Genomic DNA, 19,020 nt, shown 5'->3' with positions numbered 1-19,020 from the left:
CGCAAACTGTCTCCTAAATAGAACGCAGCCTTTCGGACAACAGTCTATCTTTTGATAATCCATGTTGAGGTCCTTCATCATTCTCCTCGTCGCGTGCAGGCTTTTAGGCAGACAATGATCTTTGGGCAATATGTTACCAGTTGTTTTCAGACTTGCTTCGAAGCCCTCACGGGTGGTGTTGTACCGGGTCTTGTCGGCTAGACATTGGGAGATGGCATCGAGCTGAGAAATCGCGGCGCCCTCGTACAGAGGCTTCTTAGCCACGGCAATCATACCATAGAAGGCCTTCGCGGTTGGCTCTGGTTCCTCCGGTTCTGGAGGTTCCTCCGGTTCTGGCGGTGCCTCCGGTTCTGGCGGCGCCTCCGGTTCTGGAGGTGGCGAATTCGGGACATCGGCATGGACGAGATCATCTAGAAAGTCTCTAATTCCATCGTACTCATTGCCATTGAGCCGCTGCCGCATCACCTCACCTCTGTCACGTTCGCTCTCATCAAAGTCGACTTCCGTGACGTACCCATGCATATATTCATATTGCAGAAGGTGTCTATACATTTCATCCTTTCCATGATGTTGACGCTTCACGCAGCGAACACAGGGGCAAAGTGCCCGAACCAACCCCTTTGTACCACGCGCTAACTTATTCACTAGATAATGGGTCTTCCTTGTCCACTCAGTTGTTTTCTCAGTCGCACTAACACGCTCATTGTACATCCATCCATTATCAGCCATCCTCTGCTTTATTGGGAGCCAAACCACATACATAGCATTTATATCAAATAGGAAATTAAATGCATCATATTTTTATTTATTTTACCGGGCGAAACGCATGCATCAACCTACATCTCTACTAGGCGGGCTCCTAGCAGCCGTCGGATCCGTAGTTGGCTACGTTCTCCATGCTCTACCCCGGTCCAAGTCAGAATTTCGGCAGCACCTCCCCGCTGCTCTCCCGATACACGTCTCGGCAAAAAGCCGAGATGATGTGCATCCGGAGAACAACGGGGAGGTGCCGCCAAAATCCTGACTCGGACCGGAGTAGAACATGGAAAACGTAGACAACTACGCATCCGCCGACTGTCCCGTAAATGCTGCAAGCCTTACGGTTCAAAATATGCTGACCACTAATGCATATTTATCCGCGTAACGCTCGCGGACGGGAAGTGAAACCTAGGTTATGCAACTTTACTTGGAAAATGAATCTAGTGACATAAGAAAATGCGGAGAAGGGGAGGCGATGTTTTAGCTCACCCTCGACGGCCAGAGAGAATCGCGTGGCAATGTCGAATAACCGCGTGGCGATGTCGATGGCCGGAGCAAATCGCGTCAAGATCCCGGGTTGTCACGTCGGGGTGCTCACGCCGGTGCCTATTTAAAACAATAAACAAAATACTCAATAAATTTGCAACTAACAATTTACCCTAAGTAACAATTTTATTTATAAGTACAAATTTATCCTAACTAACTAACTAACTACCAACTGTTTACCTAACTAACAACCCTAACTAACTAACAACTAACAAATTAACAAAAAAAGAAATGCATACCTTTGAGCTCTCCATGGAGCCGGCTAGTGAGGGGAGGAGAGGCCCGGGCGGCACGGCTGCGGAAGGAGGGGGCCGGGGCGGTGTGCTGCGGGAGGAGGGGGCCGCCGTGGCGTGCTGCGGGAGGAGGGGGCGGCGCGGTGTGCGGCGCGGCAGGGGGCCGGGGCGGCGCGGTGTGCTGCGCGCGGGGTGAGGCTGGCAGCGGGCGGCGCTGTGGGCTACGGGCGGCGGCGCGGTGAGGTGAGGCGCGGGCGGCGCGGCGACGGCTAGTGGCGGCACCGGCAGCGGGGAGCGTGGCGGCGGGCCGGGGAGGAGCAGAGATGGGCACGGTATGCGGGTTGGAGCATGGTCCGGCTCGACCAGGCCGGCTATGCCGACCGTGCCCTAACCCTATGCCGAGGGCCACGGCTATGCCGACGGCAGCCCTCGGCATAGCCCCCTTTTTTTCTTTTTTCAATTTATTTATTTTTAAATTTTATTAATGTCAATTATATTATAAAATATACTAATATAGGTCCATGCAAATTTGTTTTAATCTTCTACATTCCCAAGCTATGTGCATAAAAAATTACCATACCTTAACTTAATATTTCCTCCGGCAGACGAAACCCTAATCCGGGAGCCCCGCAGTCTACCCCTTTGACCGACCTCCGATGACAGCTGACCCATGGAATTTTCTCTTCCTTTGTGTTGTGTTAGGTCATTGGAACATGTAGTATCAATAATTACCCTATCTTACATCAACATTCCCTCCGGTAGACGAAACCCTAATCTGGGAGCCCCGCAGATCTACCCCTTTCACCGGCCTCCAATGAAAGTTGACCCATGGAATTTTCTCTTCCTTTGTGTTGTGTTAGGTCATAGGAACATGTAGTACCAATAATTACCCTATCTTACCTCAATATTCCCTCCGGTAGAAAAAAACCCTAATCTGGGAGCCCCGTAGATCTACCCCTTTCACCGGCCTCCAATGATATTTGACCCATGGAATTTTCTCTTCCTTTGTGTTGTGTTAGGTCATCGAAACATGTAGTACCAATAATTACCCTATATTACCTCAATATTCCCTCTGGTAGATGAAACCCTAATCTGGGAGCCCCGAAGATCTACCCCTTTCACCAACCTCCAATGATAGTTGACCCGTCCACCAACGCGCTAAACGGAAAAAATTGAGCACATAAAATGACGCGTCGTAGACCTAAAAACATTTTTCCCGGGATTTATTGAGCGAAGGAAAGTGTGGCCCTAATTCAAATCCGGTCAGTTTCCAACGGATTCGACGGGACACCGCAGGAAGCGGGGGGATTCCCAGATGACTAGAGCGTGCATATGGCATGCGATAGGTGGTGCGTAGGAGGTATCCTACCACTGCATGGAGGTCTCGTGCAATTCCCAAATGCACACCATGTAGTTGCTTCACAAATAAAGACCGTTCCGGCACCCGGAAAATGGAAACACCGTCGCCCGTGGGTCGGATTGGAAATCCGCAACCGGGGCCTTGCTTACCATCCTAAGGCCCACGCACGTGCCAAATATGGCCTCGTTCCGACAAACTATGTGGTGTCACGGGCCATTTCCTACTCATTTCCCCTAAAAGCCATATAACTTCGGAGGTGATAGCCCTATTCGTGAAGGGTTTTTCAAGATAATCGCCGTATCCCAATTCCGTCTTTTACAGTGGTTACTAGGACACATAAAATGATGCCACGCGGCTCCGCGTGACTTTTTTACTTCGTTTACTTTGCCAACTGTGCAAAACGGGGGCCGCCGGGACATGCAGTATGGCCGTACCGGACGCGCGGGTGCACCCGTCCGCCAAAGCGCTAAACGGAAAACATTTAGCACATAAAATGACGTGTCGTGGACCTAAAAACATTTTTCCCAGGATTTATTGAGCGAAGGAAAGCGTGGCCCTAGTTCAAATCCGGTCAGTTTCCAACGGATTCGACGGGATACCGCAGGAAGCGGGGGGGATTCCCAGATGACTAGCGCGCGCATATGGCATGCGATAGGTGGTGCATAGGAGGTATCCTACCACTGCGCGGAGGTCTCGCGCAATTCCCAAATGCACACCATGTAGCTGCTTCACAAAAAAAGACTGTTCCGGCACCCCGAAAATGGAAACACCGTCGCCCGTGGGTTGGATTGGAAATTCGCGACCGGGGCCTTGCTTCCCATCCTAAGGCCCACGCACGTGCCAAATATGGCCTCCTTCCGACAAACTATGTGGTGTCACGGGCCGTTTTCTACTCATTTCCCCTAAAAGCCATATAACTCTGGACGTGATAGCCCTATCCGTGAAGAGTTTTTCATGATAATTGCCGTATCCCAGTTCCATCTTTTGTAATGGTTACTAGGACACATAAAATGACGTCACGCGGCTCCACGTGACTTTTGACTTCGTTTACTTTGCCAACTGTGCAAAACGGGGGCTGCCGGGACATGCGGTATGACCGTACCGGACGCGCGGGTGCACCCATCCGCCAACGCGCTTAACGGAAAACATTTAGCACATAAAATGACGCGTCGTAGATATTTTTTGCTGGGATTTATTGAGCGAAGGAAAGCGTGGCCCTAGTTCAAATCCGGTCAGTTTCCAGTGGATTCGGCTGGACACCGCAGGAAGCGGGGGGATTCCCAGATGGCTAGTGCGCGCATATGGCATGCGATAGGTGGTGCGTAGGAGGTATCCTACCACTACACGGAGGTCTCGCGCAATTCCCAAATGCATACCATGTAGCTGCCGGGACCCCGAAAATGGAAACACCATCGCCCGTAGGTCGGATTGGAAATCCACGACCGGGACCTTGCTTCCCATCCTAAGTCCCACGCACGTGCCAAATATGGCCTCGTTCCGACAAACTATGTGGTGCTACGGGCCGTTTTCTACTCATTTCCCCTAAAAGCCATATAACTCAGGACGTGATAGCCCTATTCGTGAAGGGTTTTTCAAGATAATTGCCGTATCCTAATTCCGTCTTTTGCAGTGGTTACTAGGACACATAAAATGACGCCACGCGGCTCCGCGCGACTTTTTGACTTCGTTTACTTTGCCAACTGTGCAAAACGGGGTCGCCGGGACATGCGGTATGGCCGTGCGAGGACCCCGCAGATCTACCCCTATAGCTTTCTCCGTGCGAGGGTTTACCAATGGAATTTTTTAGTTGTTTTGGTTTGTTTAGGACATATGTACATGGAAACCATAGGTTGGGCATACTTTACCATAAAATAGGCTCCGTTTGAGCCATGGCGGGAGTTTCAACATACAGATCCTGGATTTTACCAAGTGCTAGCACATGTATGCGGAAATCGTCAACGTCGGGTACATGCAAGGTTAGCCAAACCTTACATCACACTTGTACATATATGTTAGGGGCAGATGCAAGTTTTCCAACAATTCTGACGCTCCGGTGATCTGTATCTTGGGAAACCCTAGGGCGGGGACCCCCCAGATCTAGCCCTATAGCTTTCTCCGTGCGAGGGTTTACCAATGTACTTTTTTACCTGTTTTGGTTTGTTTAGGACATATGTACATGAAAACCATAGGTTGGACATACTTTACCATAAAATAGGCTCCGTTTGAGCCGTGGCGGGAGTTTCCACATATAGATCCTGGATTTTACCAAGTGCTAGCCCATGTGTGCGGAAATCATCAACAAGGGGTACATGCAAGGTTAGCCAAACCTTACATCACACTTGTACACATATGTTATGGGCAGATGCAAGTTTTCCAGCGATTCCGACGCTCCGATAGTATGTATCTTGGAAAACCCTAGGGCGGGGACCCCGCAGACCTACCCCTATAGCTTTCTCCGTGCGAGGGTTTACCAATGGACTTTTTTATTTGCTTTGATTTGTTTAGGATATATGTACATGGAAACCATAGGTTGGGCATACTTTACCATAAAATAGGCTCCGTTTGAGCCGTGGTGGGAGTTTCCACATACAGATCTACCCATATGTACATCGATAGCAAATGTTGGGCCTAGTGGCTCCAGTTAACCCGTCTGCGAAGAGCGTCACTCGTGGGACCTACATATGCCATCTACCAATTCTTAAAAAATAGAACCATTTTTTACATAATTCATACTAGTAAATAAATAATACAAACATAATATAAAGTAATATGAGAGAGGAAAAAATAAAAAAACTATATGCCGAGGGTGGCCGTCGGCATAGGAGGGGCATGCCCTATGCCGAGGGTGGCCCTCTGCGTCTGGACTGACGCCGTAAGAGCGTCGTAACGACTCAGGCGCGAGGGGTGGCGATGCCGACGCTACGCCGAGGGCCAGGTAGACGCCGAGGGCAGCCCTTGGCGTAGCCACCTTTACGCTGACGGCATGGGTACGCCGACGGTCGACGTTCGGCGGTGCCCTGGCGAGGTCGTACGCCGACGGCCCCGGCATTTGGCCGTCGGCGTACACTTTGGTCCTCGGCGTCTACTGCCATTCCTGTAGTGTGGACATATTTTGCGTGCCCTCGAAAAAATAAACTGGACATAACTCATCACGTCTGATTTATATCCCATTATGGTAGTACATCTTCTGGCTGGTGAGTATCTATGTGATGCATGTATACACCTGTAGATATACGACAGATCTGTAGGGAAAATAACCGTCTTTAATAGGTAACAAATATTGTTATGAATCTTTTGACAGACCTGCGACGCCATTTGGAAGAATCACATCCTGTGCAGCACTTATTTGGTTTGTTGTGATCTCCTTCCTTCGGTTCATAATCTATTCATGGGTATTATTTATGCTAGACATACAAAAACTTATTTATTTCTTTGTATAAACTATATCAGAACTAAGACAATTTTGGGCTCCTATTGATGAATTCAACGAACTAGGCCTGTATAATACTCCAATTAGTAAATATAAGATTTTTATGTATATAAGCTATTTCTTACTATCGGTTCGAGGAAATAGATAGAACACTCGCTTTTCACCAGCAGACGCCACCATTGTTTGCCACGACTGAAGTCAAACTCGGTTTTCACTGGCAGCCACGCCTCCCAAACCTGCAACCGATTAGATCACCAACTGCGAGATCGATGCCTCCACCACCATCACCATGACGCCCGGCCACGCCATGGCCATGGTAACCTAGCTAATCAATGTCGGCATCACAAGTTAGCTTCATATGAGCTTGCCCTGATATAGAGGAGAACTTGGATTCATATACATTGAAATATTCAATCTGGCTCTTTTGGCACGACAAGTTTTGACGATTTTGAATGTGCATGGCATGCACCTCGAGTGCACGAATGATGAATTCTATTTACCTCCCGTCTTCGGAAATTCTCTCGACTCGGGTGAGTTCGAACCCATCTCTAATATGGTGGTCTCATTGTGAGAGATGCGACATGCTAAATATTGGCTTGATCAAAAGGAATGGTATTGAATGACTAGAAAAACTGGAATGAGAATTTGATCCTGCGAGATCACAACTTGAGACCCTTCCAATGTGATTCAAACATGGAAAAAAATAGCGCGCTATTCCAACGCTAATAGCATGCTATAACATATCTGGAGAGCCGACGCTACGCTATTTCGACGCTATAGCGCGCTAGTCGCGTTAATAGCACGCTATAACATGCTAATAGCGTATTTTTAAACCCACGCTATTTTGTTATAGCGCGCTATTTTTTTCCTTAGATTCAAATGATCCTCCCATGCTAGTGTCAGCATTTATCTATTGCACCACGAAGTCATTACAAGAACATGGTTGGAACCGAGCCGCACGGGGTGGAGACGGAGGAAGTAGAAATATCTGGTACGTCCGAATCAACCATGCAATCAACGCAAGTTGAAGTATTCATGTTAGTAATGAAGGTTCAACATCCTCAAGTACGGACATCTATAACTAGATAACTAAACTTTTATTCGATTCCCATGGCTCTGTCATGACTATGAGTGCCTCCTCCCCCTGAGGTAACAGCTCTTCTTTAGCCTCAGCTGCAAATGGGAGATTGGGAGAAACGAAAGCATCAGATCATGAACACGCTAGCTAACTAATGCGAAGAGCATATGGCATGGACAAGTAAGTCTGGATCACCTGGTTGCTGTAACCACACTTCTTCTTGCGACAATTGGTAGCTCCAGGAGGTAACCGAGCATAGCACCTGCAAGAGAAAAGCGCAAAAAGAGTTGGAATATTACAAACCTATACAAAATTCAAGCATAAATAGGTGGCACGCTATAAGTGTGTACTAGGGCCGATGCAACAAGATAGTGTAGGAATAGCGGGCGTACTTGCGGCAGATGAGCTTGAGTGCGTTGTACTTTTCTGCGAGGGTTCTGTTGTTGGGCTCGTACTTCCACGGATAGCGCCCGCCGCCGAGCAGGCGAAGCAGGAGGTGAATCGTGGACTCCTTCTCGATGCAGTAGTCAGCCAGGGCGCGGCTGTCCTCGAGCTGCTTCCCCGCGAAGACGAGGCGCTGCTGGTCCGGTGGGATTCCTGTGGCCATACACAAGCGTGACGAAGGAGTAAACCTCTCGACCTCAACAAAAGTTCCATGGCCGGTCATGCAAATGCGACGCGAGACGTAGTAGAGACGGGTGTATATGGAACGTACCTTCTTTGCCCTGGATCTTGGCCTTGACGTCGGCAATGGTGTCGCTGTTCTCGACCTCGAGGGTCATGGTTTCCCCCGTCGGCATCTTCGTGAAGATCTGCATCTTTAACGACTGCGCCATGACTTTGTCTGCTTTTGTTCTCGTTCGTCCGGTGACGGCGACTCGTTCGTGAATCGGCGACGGTGGTTCGACCGAAGAGAAGAGTGCGCGGCTTGGCGTGTGGCGGGCGCGCACAAGTCATATTATAGGCGGACGGCGGCCGCTCGATCGGCGAGATTGCGCGGCCGCCAAGTCACCGGAACCGATAGAGAATCGAAGTGGTAACGATCGACTACGTATCGGGATAGGATCTGATGCGCTTCTATATCTGCGCAGCGGATCGGATGACATATCCAACGACTAGCTCTCGGCCCGTCAGAATAAACAGGGGCCGATGCGCATCAGCCTACCAGAGTTGCTTTCCTTCCAGTTTCTCCACCGGACCGATAATTTAGAGGTGCATCTCGGAATTTCAAGCTTCTTTGTAGCTTTTCTTCCTCATGCCGGCCAACAGCCAAAAATTGCAGCAGCGAGCAGATACATTATGCCACTGCTAGTAAAGTTCTTAGCATAAAAACCACCACTTCACCGCGAAAATTCTGAAAAACCCATTCCTTTACACTTTACAGCGCCGCGGCAATATGTGACCACTTTACTACGAATTTTTGTAATGTACACTAAAACTGATGCACAAACTGACAGCAAGACCCACCATGGAGGCTAATGTGGCACTAGGAGACAGCACAGACCCATTTGTCAGCGCTGATGTGGTAAAAATTGATGCAATTTAGTACTTATAGTTGGATGTGGGTCCCACGTGTCCGCGAGAAAGGGGACCAGTTAATGCAGTTTAATGCTGATTCTGACAAATGGGACGCATTGTCAGTGATGAGGTGGCACCATTTTTTCATACCGTTTGACCTAACCGTTAACATACATGCAGGACCCACCTATCATCACATTCACACGATTTAATTTCCCCCGAGGGACATTGCGTCGAGCACCATGTACACGCCCTACGCTAGTGATTCAGCTGGCCGTGGCCACCATGGAGGAGCTCGTCTAAATACCGCAGCTGTGCTCTGGATTCCTCCAAAGATAGACGTGTCACTACTAAGAAAATCCGTAGGAATGTATTCTGTGGCGCACCGAAAAGTGTGTGCTTCACAAAAATATTTCTGTGGCACATAGAAAAATATGATGTAATACTAGCGCGTCACAGAATTGTGGCTTTCTGTGGCGCATGTGGACGGGTGCGCCACATAATCTTTATGGGCCCCACACGAGGTCTAGTAGTGCACATGTGCGAAGAGAATTCTGTGACGCATCTGCCCACATGCGTCACAGAAAGTCAAAATTCTGTGGCGCATGTTGGTATATGCGCCAATGAATTCCTTGTGGGGGCTCACTCTGACAGTATGAGGCCACAATTATTTCTTGTGGGGGCTCACCCCCGACAGTACGAGGCCACAATTATGTGCCGCATATGCCAATATTCAAAAAATAAAATCCTTGGAGGTGCCCACGTATTATGTCATCTAGTTTTTTAAAACATGAATTTTGACTTTTTTTTGCAAAATTGTGTTGCAAAATCATCAAACTGGTTGCATACAAAGTCGGGAAAAAAAACACAATATATTAAAATGACCGGGAAAATCCTACATCTGAATTCACCGGGGTTTATCCGATTAGCCAATTTTTTGAATCGCTAAATTCGAAAAGAGTAAAAAGTTACGGCAAAGTCAAGATTTTTTTCTGGAAAAATAAAAAAATCGAAAAAAATTCGGTGGCGCACCATATGCACATGCGCCACAAAATTCTTAGCCTGAAATATGAATTTCGGCGGCGCCCTTCTCCTCCTCCTCCTCTCCTCCACTTCTCCTCCTTCTCCTCCACTTCTCCTCCCTTCTTCTCCCTCCTCCTCCTCCTCCACCACCACCCGTCGACCTCCTCCTCCGGCTTCCTCCTCCGGTGACCTCCTCCTCCTCCTCCTCCGGCGACCACCACCACCACCTTCTCCTCCTCCTCCGGCGACCACCACCACCTCCTCCTCCTCCGGCGACCACCACCACCACCTCCTCCTCCTCCACCACACTACAAGAGAATTGGCATGTAGAGACATTACTTTGGTCCTGTAGAGACACTTAAATTGCTCCTATAGTTATAGAGGCACTTTCCATATTGTCTCAAAATTGTCACTACGGGCGATGTCTCTACGTGGTAACGACAATAGTAATAATGTCTTTACATTTTAGAAGACATAAAAGAGGCATTATATTGTGTCTCTAGAGTAAAAAAAATGAAAAGAAACCATGTGAAAAACGATACTCGAACTCATGACCTTAGTGATTAAGACTTATTTCATTAACCATCTCACCCTTTCACAAATATATGTTGATACTTTGAACAAATTTCTAATTAGTATTATCCACCATGACCCAAACATAGAACAAATGTCTCTAGAGAACAAGCAAAATACCTCAAACATTGCCTCTAGATAAAAATTAAAGACATACAACGAAGTGTCTTACGGGTTGCCTCTTGATAATTTATTTGTGACACTTTGGAGTGTCTCATAAGTTGTCTACAGAACGAAAACTGCAACCCCTTACAGAAATGTCTCAACTAATGTCTCTACATATGAGACTATTTCTAAAGTGTCTTAAAAAGTACGACTACAACATGCAAAGTATCTTAATGTGATTTTTAAAGAGGCAAAGTAGGAAGTGGCTCTAGTAAAATGTCTCTATGGAAGGTTTTTCTTGTAGTGACCACCACCACCTCCTCCTCCTCACCACCACCACCACCTCCTCCTCCGGCCGGCCTCTAACTTCTCCGGCCGGCCTCCTCGGCCTCGTCCTCCCACCCCACCCAACCACTCACCTTCGGCGACCTCTGGAAAATTTCGAAAAAAAACCAACGAAATTCCGACGGCCCAGATCTGGCCGCCATTTTTTTAAAAATTCAAAAAAAATTGTGGCGCACCACTGCTGGGTGCGCCACAGAATCTGGTGCACAATTTTATGGCGCATCTCTAGATATGTGCCACGGAATTTTCAGAATTCTATGGCGCACCCCAAAATGCGCCACAAAATTCAAATATTTGTCGCGTGACTTCTGTGGCGCATTGCATATGCGCCACAGAAGAGGAATTTCCTAGTAGTGTGTGGATCACAATAAATGTACATGAAAATTTTAAACCTCTTAGAATCACATAACTGAGACATGTAGGAATAGGATGAATTTGATAAGAATGCAAATGAAAATAGTGGGTTGCAAACCACATGTAGACAGCATAATAGTCATCTCGATGGAACAAAAGAAAGAAAGGAAACATATTTCGATTTTACACGAATAAGAGTATAAAGAAGTTTGAGTGCATAATCAATTATTCCTATGGGATTGTGGCATAGGAAACCAATCTTTAGCAATTTGAGTTTGATCCAAAGTTTGACATAAGGGATGCCTAAATCATCATTTTCGTGAGGTGGAGGGATCGGAGTAGAAGTATTTGGTAGAATTAACCAAAGCATCACCACAACTTGGAAGTATTTGGATAATAACCAAGGTCCGACAACCATAATGACATTTACAACAAGATAATTAAAACTCCAATTCTAATGACTCCGGCATGACTATATGATCGCCTAGAAGTCAATTCACAGGCGGCGCCTCCCTCTCCTGTACCTGTTCTTCTTTAGCCTCAGCTGTAAATGATAGATGGGGGTGAAGTAGATGCATCAGATCAATGAACGAAAATAAAATAAAAAAAATACAATTCGTTGCGAGTCCCGACAGCTACATCAACTAGTAGCTGTCAAAAAAATACTATTATTGAAACAAGAACACGCTAAGACGAATGACATGGACAATTAAGTTTCACCTGGTTGCTGTGACCGCACTTCTTCTTGCGACAGTTTGTAGCTCTGAGAGGTAGGCGGGCATAGCACCTGCAAGACAAGTGTGACAAAAAGTTGGAATATTAAGCACCCATAAACAATCGAACCCAAAAAGAGGAAATTGAATTATCCTCTTATGAAAAGGTAGAGATGGCATGCTAAAACTGTGTGCCTATGCAAAAGAGATGCTAAACGTACTGAAGCAGTGATGAAGTATCACATCAGGTAGTAATTAAATTAGGGCCAATGCGATTAAATTAGGACCAATGCAACAAGTGTACGAATAGCAGGGTAGCACGGATATGTATTACATACTTGCTGCAGATCATCTTGTCCGAGTTGTACTTTTCTGCGAGGGCTCTGAGGTTGGGCTCGTACCAGCACCCGCCCTGGAGGCCAAGCACGAGGTGGAGCGTGGACTCCTTGACGACGTCGTAGTCGGCTAGTGTGCGGTCATCCTCCAGCTGCTTCCCCGCGAAGATGAGGCGCTGCTGGTCCTCCGGCGAGATGCCTACGCCTACGGCCACGACACAGCAGAGTAAACCTCTCGATCGACCTCAACAAAGAATCCATGGTGATGGGTGTATATATATATGCGCGTACCTTCCTTGCCCTGGATCTTGGCCTTCACGTCGGCGACGGTGTCGCTTGTCTCGACCTCGAGGGTGATGGTTTCCCCCGTCGGCGTCTTGGCGAAGATCTGCATCTTGATGAACTCCGGTTGATTTCCTGTGTCTAGTTTCTTCTGGCCTTCGTTTCAGGCGGTGAATTCGGTCATATATAGCCATTGGCTACCGGGCCACTCTCGGATCGGTACGTGCTTAGCTCGTCCGTCAAGTTTTCTCGAAAGGAAACGCGACCGCCAAGTTACCGAGTAGTACTAGCACTACCTCTCGGTCGTGTCAGAATAAACATAGGCCGCTGTGAATCGATGTATACTCTACTTGCTAAATGCTGCTTCCTTAGACTGATCGAATCGAGTAGCCGCATCGCTTCAGGAGTCAGGACCTCGCCGCGGCAGCGTGCATTTTCCTGCACAAGCAGCGTCTCGTGACATGAGTCATGACGGGATACTACAACAGAGAAACGAGACGAGTTTAAGCGTACCAGATGATCTGGAGTGCACAGGAGATTAAAGCAAAGAGTTCTTACTCCGACCATTCCAAAAAAAAAAAAGCTTCTCAACTTTTTCAAGATAGGAATGTACATATATAGACAAAGTTGAGAAGTTTTCTTAGGAACGGAGGGAGTATTTTATTTTATTCTCGTGAATGACTGGTCAAGCATTAATTATTAAAGGCGCGGACGAATTCTGAACCCATATTTTTTATCTATACAATTCAGAATCTCAAGCCTTTTGCAGCTTTTCATCTTCATAAGTACATACAGTCCAGCCAACAGCCAAAAATTGCAGTAGCGGGCAGAAAGATTATGCTAGTGCTAGTAAGATAAAGAAACAACGAGGGCCGTCATTTTCCATGCTGTTTTGTCGCAAGGTGACTCAAAGAGCAAGCAGCAACGGAGAAGATATAGCCGGCCACCGTCCATCTGTTTCCTCTGAATCGCTCCAGGCTTCAGGCGGAGAACAGAGTGCAGCCCTTTTTTTGATCTTGCAACATTATGACCTTGACAGAACACCTTTTGAGCTGCGATTGGGTCGAGCAATACCATCAGGAGGGATACTAATGTAATGAGAAATCAGTAGCAACTTGAAGATTAACATGTTTATTAAGGTGCATTGCATTCTTGTAAACAGCTATCATCTGACACCATAGGTCTTGATGCACCACCAGCTAAGTTTTCTATGATTCACACAACTCTCCGCCCAGAAACTGTTTCTGAAACATCTACAGAATGGTGACCATGCAGTCCCTGAATAATATATGTAGCAAGTGAGGACAAACCTAGGGATAGTGCCATGTCGCCGTAAGTCATATTCTGTTGCTTGTCGAAGGGCCCTGGCAAACGCTTTGAAAGTTGCCTCGATAATATGGTGTGAGTTGTTCCCCGCAAGCTTTCAAAGAAAAACAGGACACTTAATTGGGGTGAAAAAGAATTATCATCACTACTCCTATGTTGCCAGAAAATACTGCATCGTGGACCCAAAACTTAGGAAGCAAAATATACCTGGCGGATGTGAAGCGTCATCCCAGATGTATTCACAATGGACTGGAAAAAGTGCTCAACTAGCTGTCATAAAAATAACTAAATTATTGTTTGCCCAAATTGATAACATCAATATATGGAGTAACAGGATCTCGCCACCCTGACTAAAAAAACAGGCTAACATCTTGTCAAGATCTGTCAAAAATATAGGGTCTGAAGAGGGTAAAAGTTGAATTTAAATTATTTGAAAGAGAAAATTCTAAAATAAACTTGAAATGGATATTTTAGATTTGACAACGAAAATATTTCTTAAGCCACAGATAATTGAAAATGGCTGTCGAAATTTCACAGATTACCTGTGTATCATATGAGCCAACTCGCTCAGTAGGAATACTTAAGCCACAGCTCAAATGAGGTCGACCAGATAGATCCTGAATACAGAGGAAAACAGAGATGACCAGTGAACATCCAAGTTCAGCAAGGCACATATACTTGTTCATTAGATATTTGTATATTCACCATAGAATATCACATTGTCAAACAAAAAATAGGTAACCTAGGAATAAGATATAATAGTGAAATAGCTGCAACTTTCTCGCTATCATTTCAAGTATTAGACTTCTGTGAGATGGATACGTCAGAAAAAAATATAACAAAAAACGAAGCAAATAGACTACCATTCTTGATACAAGTCCTTAGAGTCAAAATCTGCATATAGACCAGCCTACCGTGACATTAGATGCTCGTGAAAACATAAGAGAAAAATAGTTTCCTGCCCCATGTTAAGAACCAGAGAGATACAAGTTGTGATTCACTTGCGTAATACAGTACAGGAGGCTCATGAGCTCATAAATGCGAACTTAAACTTGCACCCTCCTGAATGGAGGTTGTAGAGAATTGTACATTCATAGCATGTAAATAGACAAGATAGTCCTGCATACCAGTATAACCTCAACTGCTGCCTCATCAAGTGGTGCTGTGAAATGCCCAAACCGGTTAATTCCCTTTCGATCTCCAAGTGCTTGAAGTAACGCCTAAAAGTAAGATTGAAAAAGTTGCCACGGTATATAAGATTGCAGAACATCAAGTTTAGGACAACTCATGATGAGGTAAAGAGCAGAAATATAGCGTCGACATTTAGCAATGAGGTCAAAATGGATATTCTAACTCATGGTAAGCAATAATTCAAATAACTATTCTAGAAGAACAGATGACAACCTAAACATTAATAATAGAAAAGCAGCAATCACCGTTCCAATTGCCAAAGCAATATCCTCATTCGAGTGATGATCATCAATGTGTGTGTCACCCGTAGCCTTCACATATACGTCAAACAGTCCATGGGATGCCAGTTGCTGTAAATTGCAAACGGAAAGTTAATGCCTAAAAGATCAAAAAGGCACACATATGCATCAAAGAATTTGAACCTTATACAGCAAAGCACGAGATATACACACAGCAGAATACTGGACCATGTGAAGTGCAGCGACCTGTGCAAAAGAAATATATACTTCTAAAAAAAATTATGCTTGCATTGGTCTTGGGTTCTTGGCTACGTAAGCACCTAACTGTAGTTTGCATATATTGATTTGAGAATCGAGAGGTAAGGGCTTATCACCCATAGTGGCCTTTTGTTATCAGTTTGTCACTTTTTCGAGAAAACGGAAAGGACCTTTGCGTTTCATTTCCTTGAAAAGATAGATAGTTGTTTACATCCTCCTAGGAGGCAGAATACAAGACAAAGCAAAAAAAAATCAGTGCACATCCCAGGTGGATGGCAGCACCACTCGTAAGCCCTGAGCCCCTGCCCTAGCCCAAATCCTAAGCTCATCCTTGATGTTTTGCAACAGGAGTTGCATGGATGGTTGGGCTCCGTCGAAGACACAAGAGTTTCTGTGTTTCCATGTCATCCATGGGACCAAGAGGGTGGTAGATGCAAGCCCTTTGCGGAGAGGCGCCGGCGTGTCCTGCTTTGCGCGGTGCCACCAGTCCATGAGGCTGAGCTCGCTGTCAGGTGGTCGAGCAGTCATTCGCAGCCAGGCGAGGACCTCGTGCCACACCTGTCGGGTGAAGGGACACTCCAGCATCAGGTGGCGCATTGATTCCGTCGCCTGGTCGCAGAGGAGGCAACGCTGGTGGTGAGGAAGACCATGTCAGGCCAGGCGCTCCGCAGTCCAAGTGTCCAACACCTATCCATGTTTGCCAGCCAATGGAAGAATTTGACCTTGGGTGGCGCCCATGTCTTCCAAACCAATTTCCAGGAGCAACAAGGCGTCGATCCGTGGAAGGTGGCTAGATAGCATGAGTTGGTCGTGTAGGTGCCGGAGGCCGTCCACTTCCAGATTAGCTGGTCAGGTTGGTCATTGAGCGTGGTGTCTTGGATCATGCGCCATAGCGTCAGGTACTGGACGATCTCGTGGATTCCGAGCAGCCCCTGAATGTCTCTAGCCCAGGCATTGTCGAGCAGACCGTCGGCGACCGTTCTGGCCTTGCGATGCCTCTTAGGGATGCAATTGTGCAGCTGCAGCATTAGTTCCTTGATTGCCCTGACGCAGATCCATCTGTCTTCCCAGAATAGCGTCCGCCGGCCGTTCCCAATGCGCATGGAGGTCGAGGCAAAGAAGAGCGCATGCTCGTCAGCGGAGAACTGCAGGTCAAGGCCGCTCCAGGCACGGCTGTCGTCGGTGCGGGAGAGCCATAACCAGCGCAGCCTGAGCGCGAGGCCAGCGCGTTCGATGTCCTGGACGCCCAGGCCGCCAAGGGAGATGGGGCGACAGACACGCTTCCAGTTTACGTGACAGTGTCCTCTGTTGGCGGCGGCGCGACCAGCCCAGAGAAATCCACGCTTGATTTTTTCGACCATCTTAAGGGCTTTCTTTGGTGGGGCGTACGCAAGCAATTGGTGGATGGGGATGGCGCATAGGACAGATTCCACCATTGCCAGGCGCCCAGGTTTGCTCATGAGCCCGGCCTTCCAGGTTGGGAGGCGCCCTGCAATGCTGTCGATGACGGGCTGAAGCTGCGTCGCAGTGGGCCTCCGTAGCGTCAATGGGATGCCAAGGTAGGTGATCGGGAGGTCCACAACAGGGCAGCCAAGCTGTGTGAGCAGCGGTGTGGCCATCTCGTGGCTGCAGCGAAGGAGGCTTGCAGAGCTCTTGGAAAAATTGACATTGAGGCCGGAGGCGCGACCAAAGAGACGTAGGATTTCCCTCACTGCATCGAGGTCGCTAGCGGTGTTTGTCACTGATGTTGAATAACCAAATGCATACACTTCACACATACATACATTAGTTAATATGACAGGAAGAGTAATAACAATGTTTCCATAGATCACATCAGAATAGGAAAAACACTAGGATATCATTTTCCTTCCTAATTGCTCAACATCACCTGGACTAAGTGGAGCTCAAAAGGGAGCAATTTTTTCTTGAGCAAGACCCCTTCAGGCTTAGTTGTGTATACATCAGTACATCACTATCCCCATAACAGCAGGACTGTACTAATGGTGCTCCTAAATATCTAAAGTTAGTTCCTAATAAATATCTAAAGTTGGCATGTCCCCGACATTCAGAATACTTAACCACTCAAAGTGCAGCAGTCTGTGCAAAAGAAATACTTCTAAAAAAACTGCTTGCATTGGTTTTAGGCTCTGTTAGCACCTAGCTGTAGTTCCATTTCGCATATTGATTTGAAAATCAAGATGTAAGGGCTTGTCGCCCGAAGCAGCCATTTGTTGCCAGTTTGTTACTAATGTTGAATAACCAAAGCCGTACTTTCACACATAGAGACAGTTGGTTAAGAAGAGGAAAAGAAAGAGCAATCTTTTGATGGATCACATCAGACTAGATGACTAGTGAAGAAAAAACATCAGATAGCATTTACCCTCCTGATTGCACAATATCACCTGGAAGACGTGGGGCTCAAAAGGGAGCAGATTTTCTTGAGCAGGACTTCTTCAGGCTTAGTTGTGTATACATCACTATCTCACAAAACCACAGGATTGCACATGAAGTGTTTATCAACGGAAATTCAGAAAAGCCACTTGCTGTTTTTATGTGTTTGTTTACTGCTTTTGTCGATTTGAGCTAAGCTACTCTTATGATTCTGAAGTTCTGTTTTGCCTTTCTTTGCACAAAGGGGTTATTAGGCTTCTTTCTTTGGGTAGATACAGCAGGTATCACATTCTTGCTCCGAACAAACCCTTAGGCCGACATAATAAAATTCACACTACTGACGCGAAACAATACTCACATCAAGCATGTGATCCAAGAACGGTATCCCCGAGCTGGAGTTGGCAACACCAGTGCCATCCAGGTTAATCTTCACATGCACGTTTGTCTCCTTGGTTACCCTCTTGACCTCTCCGAGCCTAGGCGACACTGAAAAAATGTTGAACACAATAAGAGATGGTAGCACAGAGTAGAAATCAAAGCAGTGACGGAGAAACCAACCTGTGGAGTTCTCGGGAGCCGCCGGGGAGCCGTTACCGCCGACGCCGGTGGCAGACATGACAGGCGAGCTCAGGCGAAGCGATGGGGTGTACGGCCGAGCCCTGGGGAAGGCGACCCCAGCAGTCCCGGACCTCGCCGAGGATTTGGGGACTGGAGAGGCCCGCGCGGAGGATACGCCGGATATGGATGGGGAGACGAACGGCGCGGTGGACATCGGCGAGAGCTCGAGCGAGCCTAGGCTGGAATTCGAGCTAGCTTTCACTGGACTCGAGCTCGGATCGAATAAGCTCGGTAAGAGGGTGTCGAGGGGGCGGATTCGGCAGTTGGAGAAGACGAGGTGGAGCCGTCGAGAAGGGCGTCGGCGTGGAGCCCTCGGGGTCGGCGGTGCCGGCGGCGGCGGCGG

The 19,020-nt window shown here is 47.3% G+C and overlaps 2 protein-coding genes across 2 annotated transcripts in view; both read right to left on the bottom strand.

Annotated features, from left to right (window-relative positions):
- Positions 1-12,766, bottom strand: part of LOC124701985 (polyubiquitin 3-like) — a 125,443-nt gene extending 112,677 nt beyond the window's left edge. Inside the window, exons 1-5 of the mRNA XM_047234083.1 lie at positions 12,664-12,766; positions 12,445-12,571; position 12,011; positions 8,122-8,224; positions 7,880-8,003 (exon numbers count right to left, since the gene is read on the bottom strand). Of these exons, the coding sequence (XP_047090039.1) occupies positions 7,880-8,003; positions 8,122-8,224; position 12,011; positions 12,445-12,571; positions 12,664-12,766 (458 nt within the window). The remainder of the gene's footprint in view (positions 1-7,879; positions 8,004-8,121; positions 8,225-12,010; positions 12,012-12,444; positions 12,572-12,663) is intronic.
- An 821-nt stretch (positions 12,767-13,587) lies between these two features.
- On the bottom strand, positions 13,588-19,020 carry LOC124701986 (imidazoleglycerol-phosphate dehydratase 3, chloroplastic-like). The gene is made up of 8 exons (XM_047234084.1): positions 18,618-19,020; positions 18,418-18,545; positions 15,417-15,521; positions 15,108-15,200; positions 14,523-14,597; positions 14,188-14,250; positions 13,965-14,074; positions 13,588-13,706 (listed from the first exon to the last, which is right to left on the bottom strand). The coding sequence occupies exons 1-8, from the start codon at positions 18,829-18,831 to the stop codon at positions 13,679-13,681; spliced, it is 816 nt and encodes a 271-aa protein (XP_047090040.1). The 5' UTR covers positions 18,832-19,020; the 3' UTR covers positions 13,588-13,678.

This window comes from Lolium rigidum, chromosome 3 (assembly GCF_022539505.1).
Source record: "Lolium rigidum isolate FL_2022 chromosome 3, APGP_CSIRO_Lrig_0.1, whole genome shotgun sequence".
Classification (NCBI taxonomy): Eukaryota; Viridiplantae; Streptophyta; class Magnoliopsida; order Poales; family Poaceae; genus Lolium; species Lolium rigidum.
This window is presented reverse-complemented; position numbering and strand designations above follow the sequence as displayed.

What these genes read in the sequence shown, in the direction of transcription:
- LOC124701986 (XM_047234084.1), bottom strand. Translation starts at nt 18,831, where the DNA reads ATGTCCACCGCGCCGTTCGTCTCCCCATCCATATCCGGCGTATCCTCC. An exon ending in CAGCAGTTGAGGTTATACTG is followed by an intron (nt 14,598 to 15,107) that starts GTATGCAGGACT and finishes CTCTGTATTCAG; the next exon opens with GATCTATCTGGTCGACCTCA. An exon ending in CGACATGGCACTATCCCTAG is followed by an intron (nt 13,707 to 13,964) that starts GTTTGTCCTCAC and finishes ACCCAATCGCAG; the next exon opens with CTCAAAAGGTGTTCTGTCAA.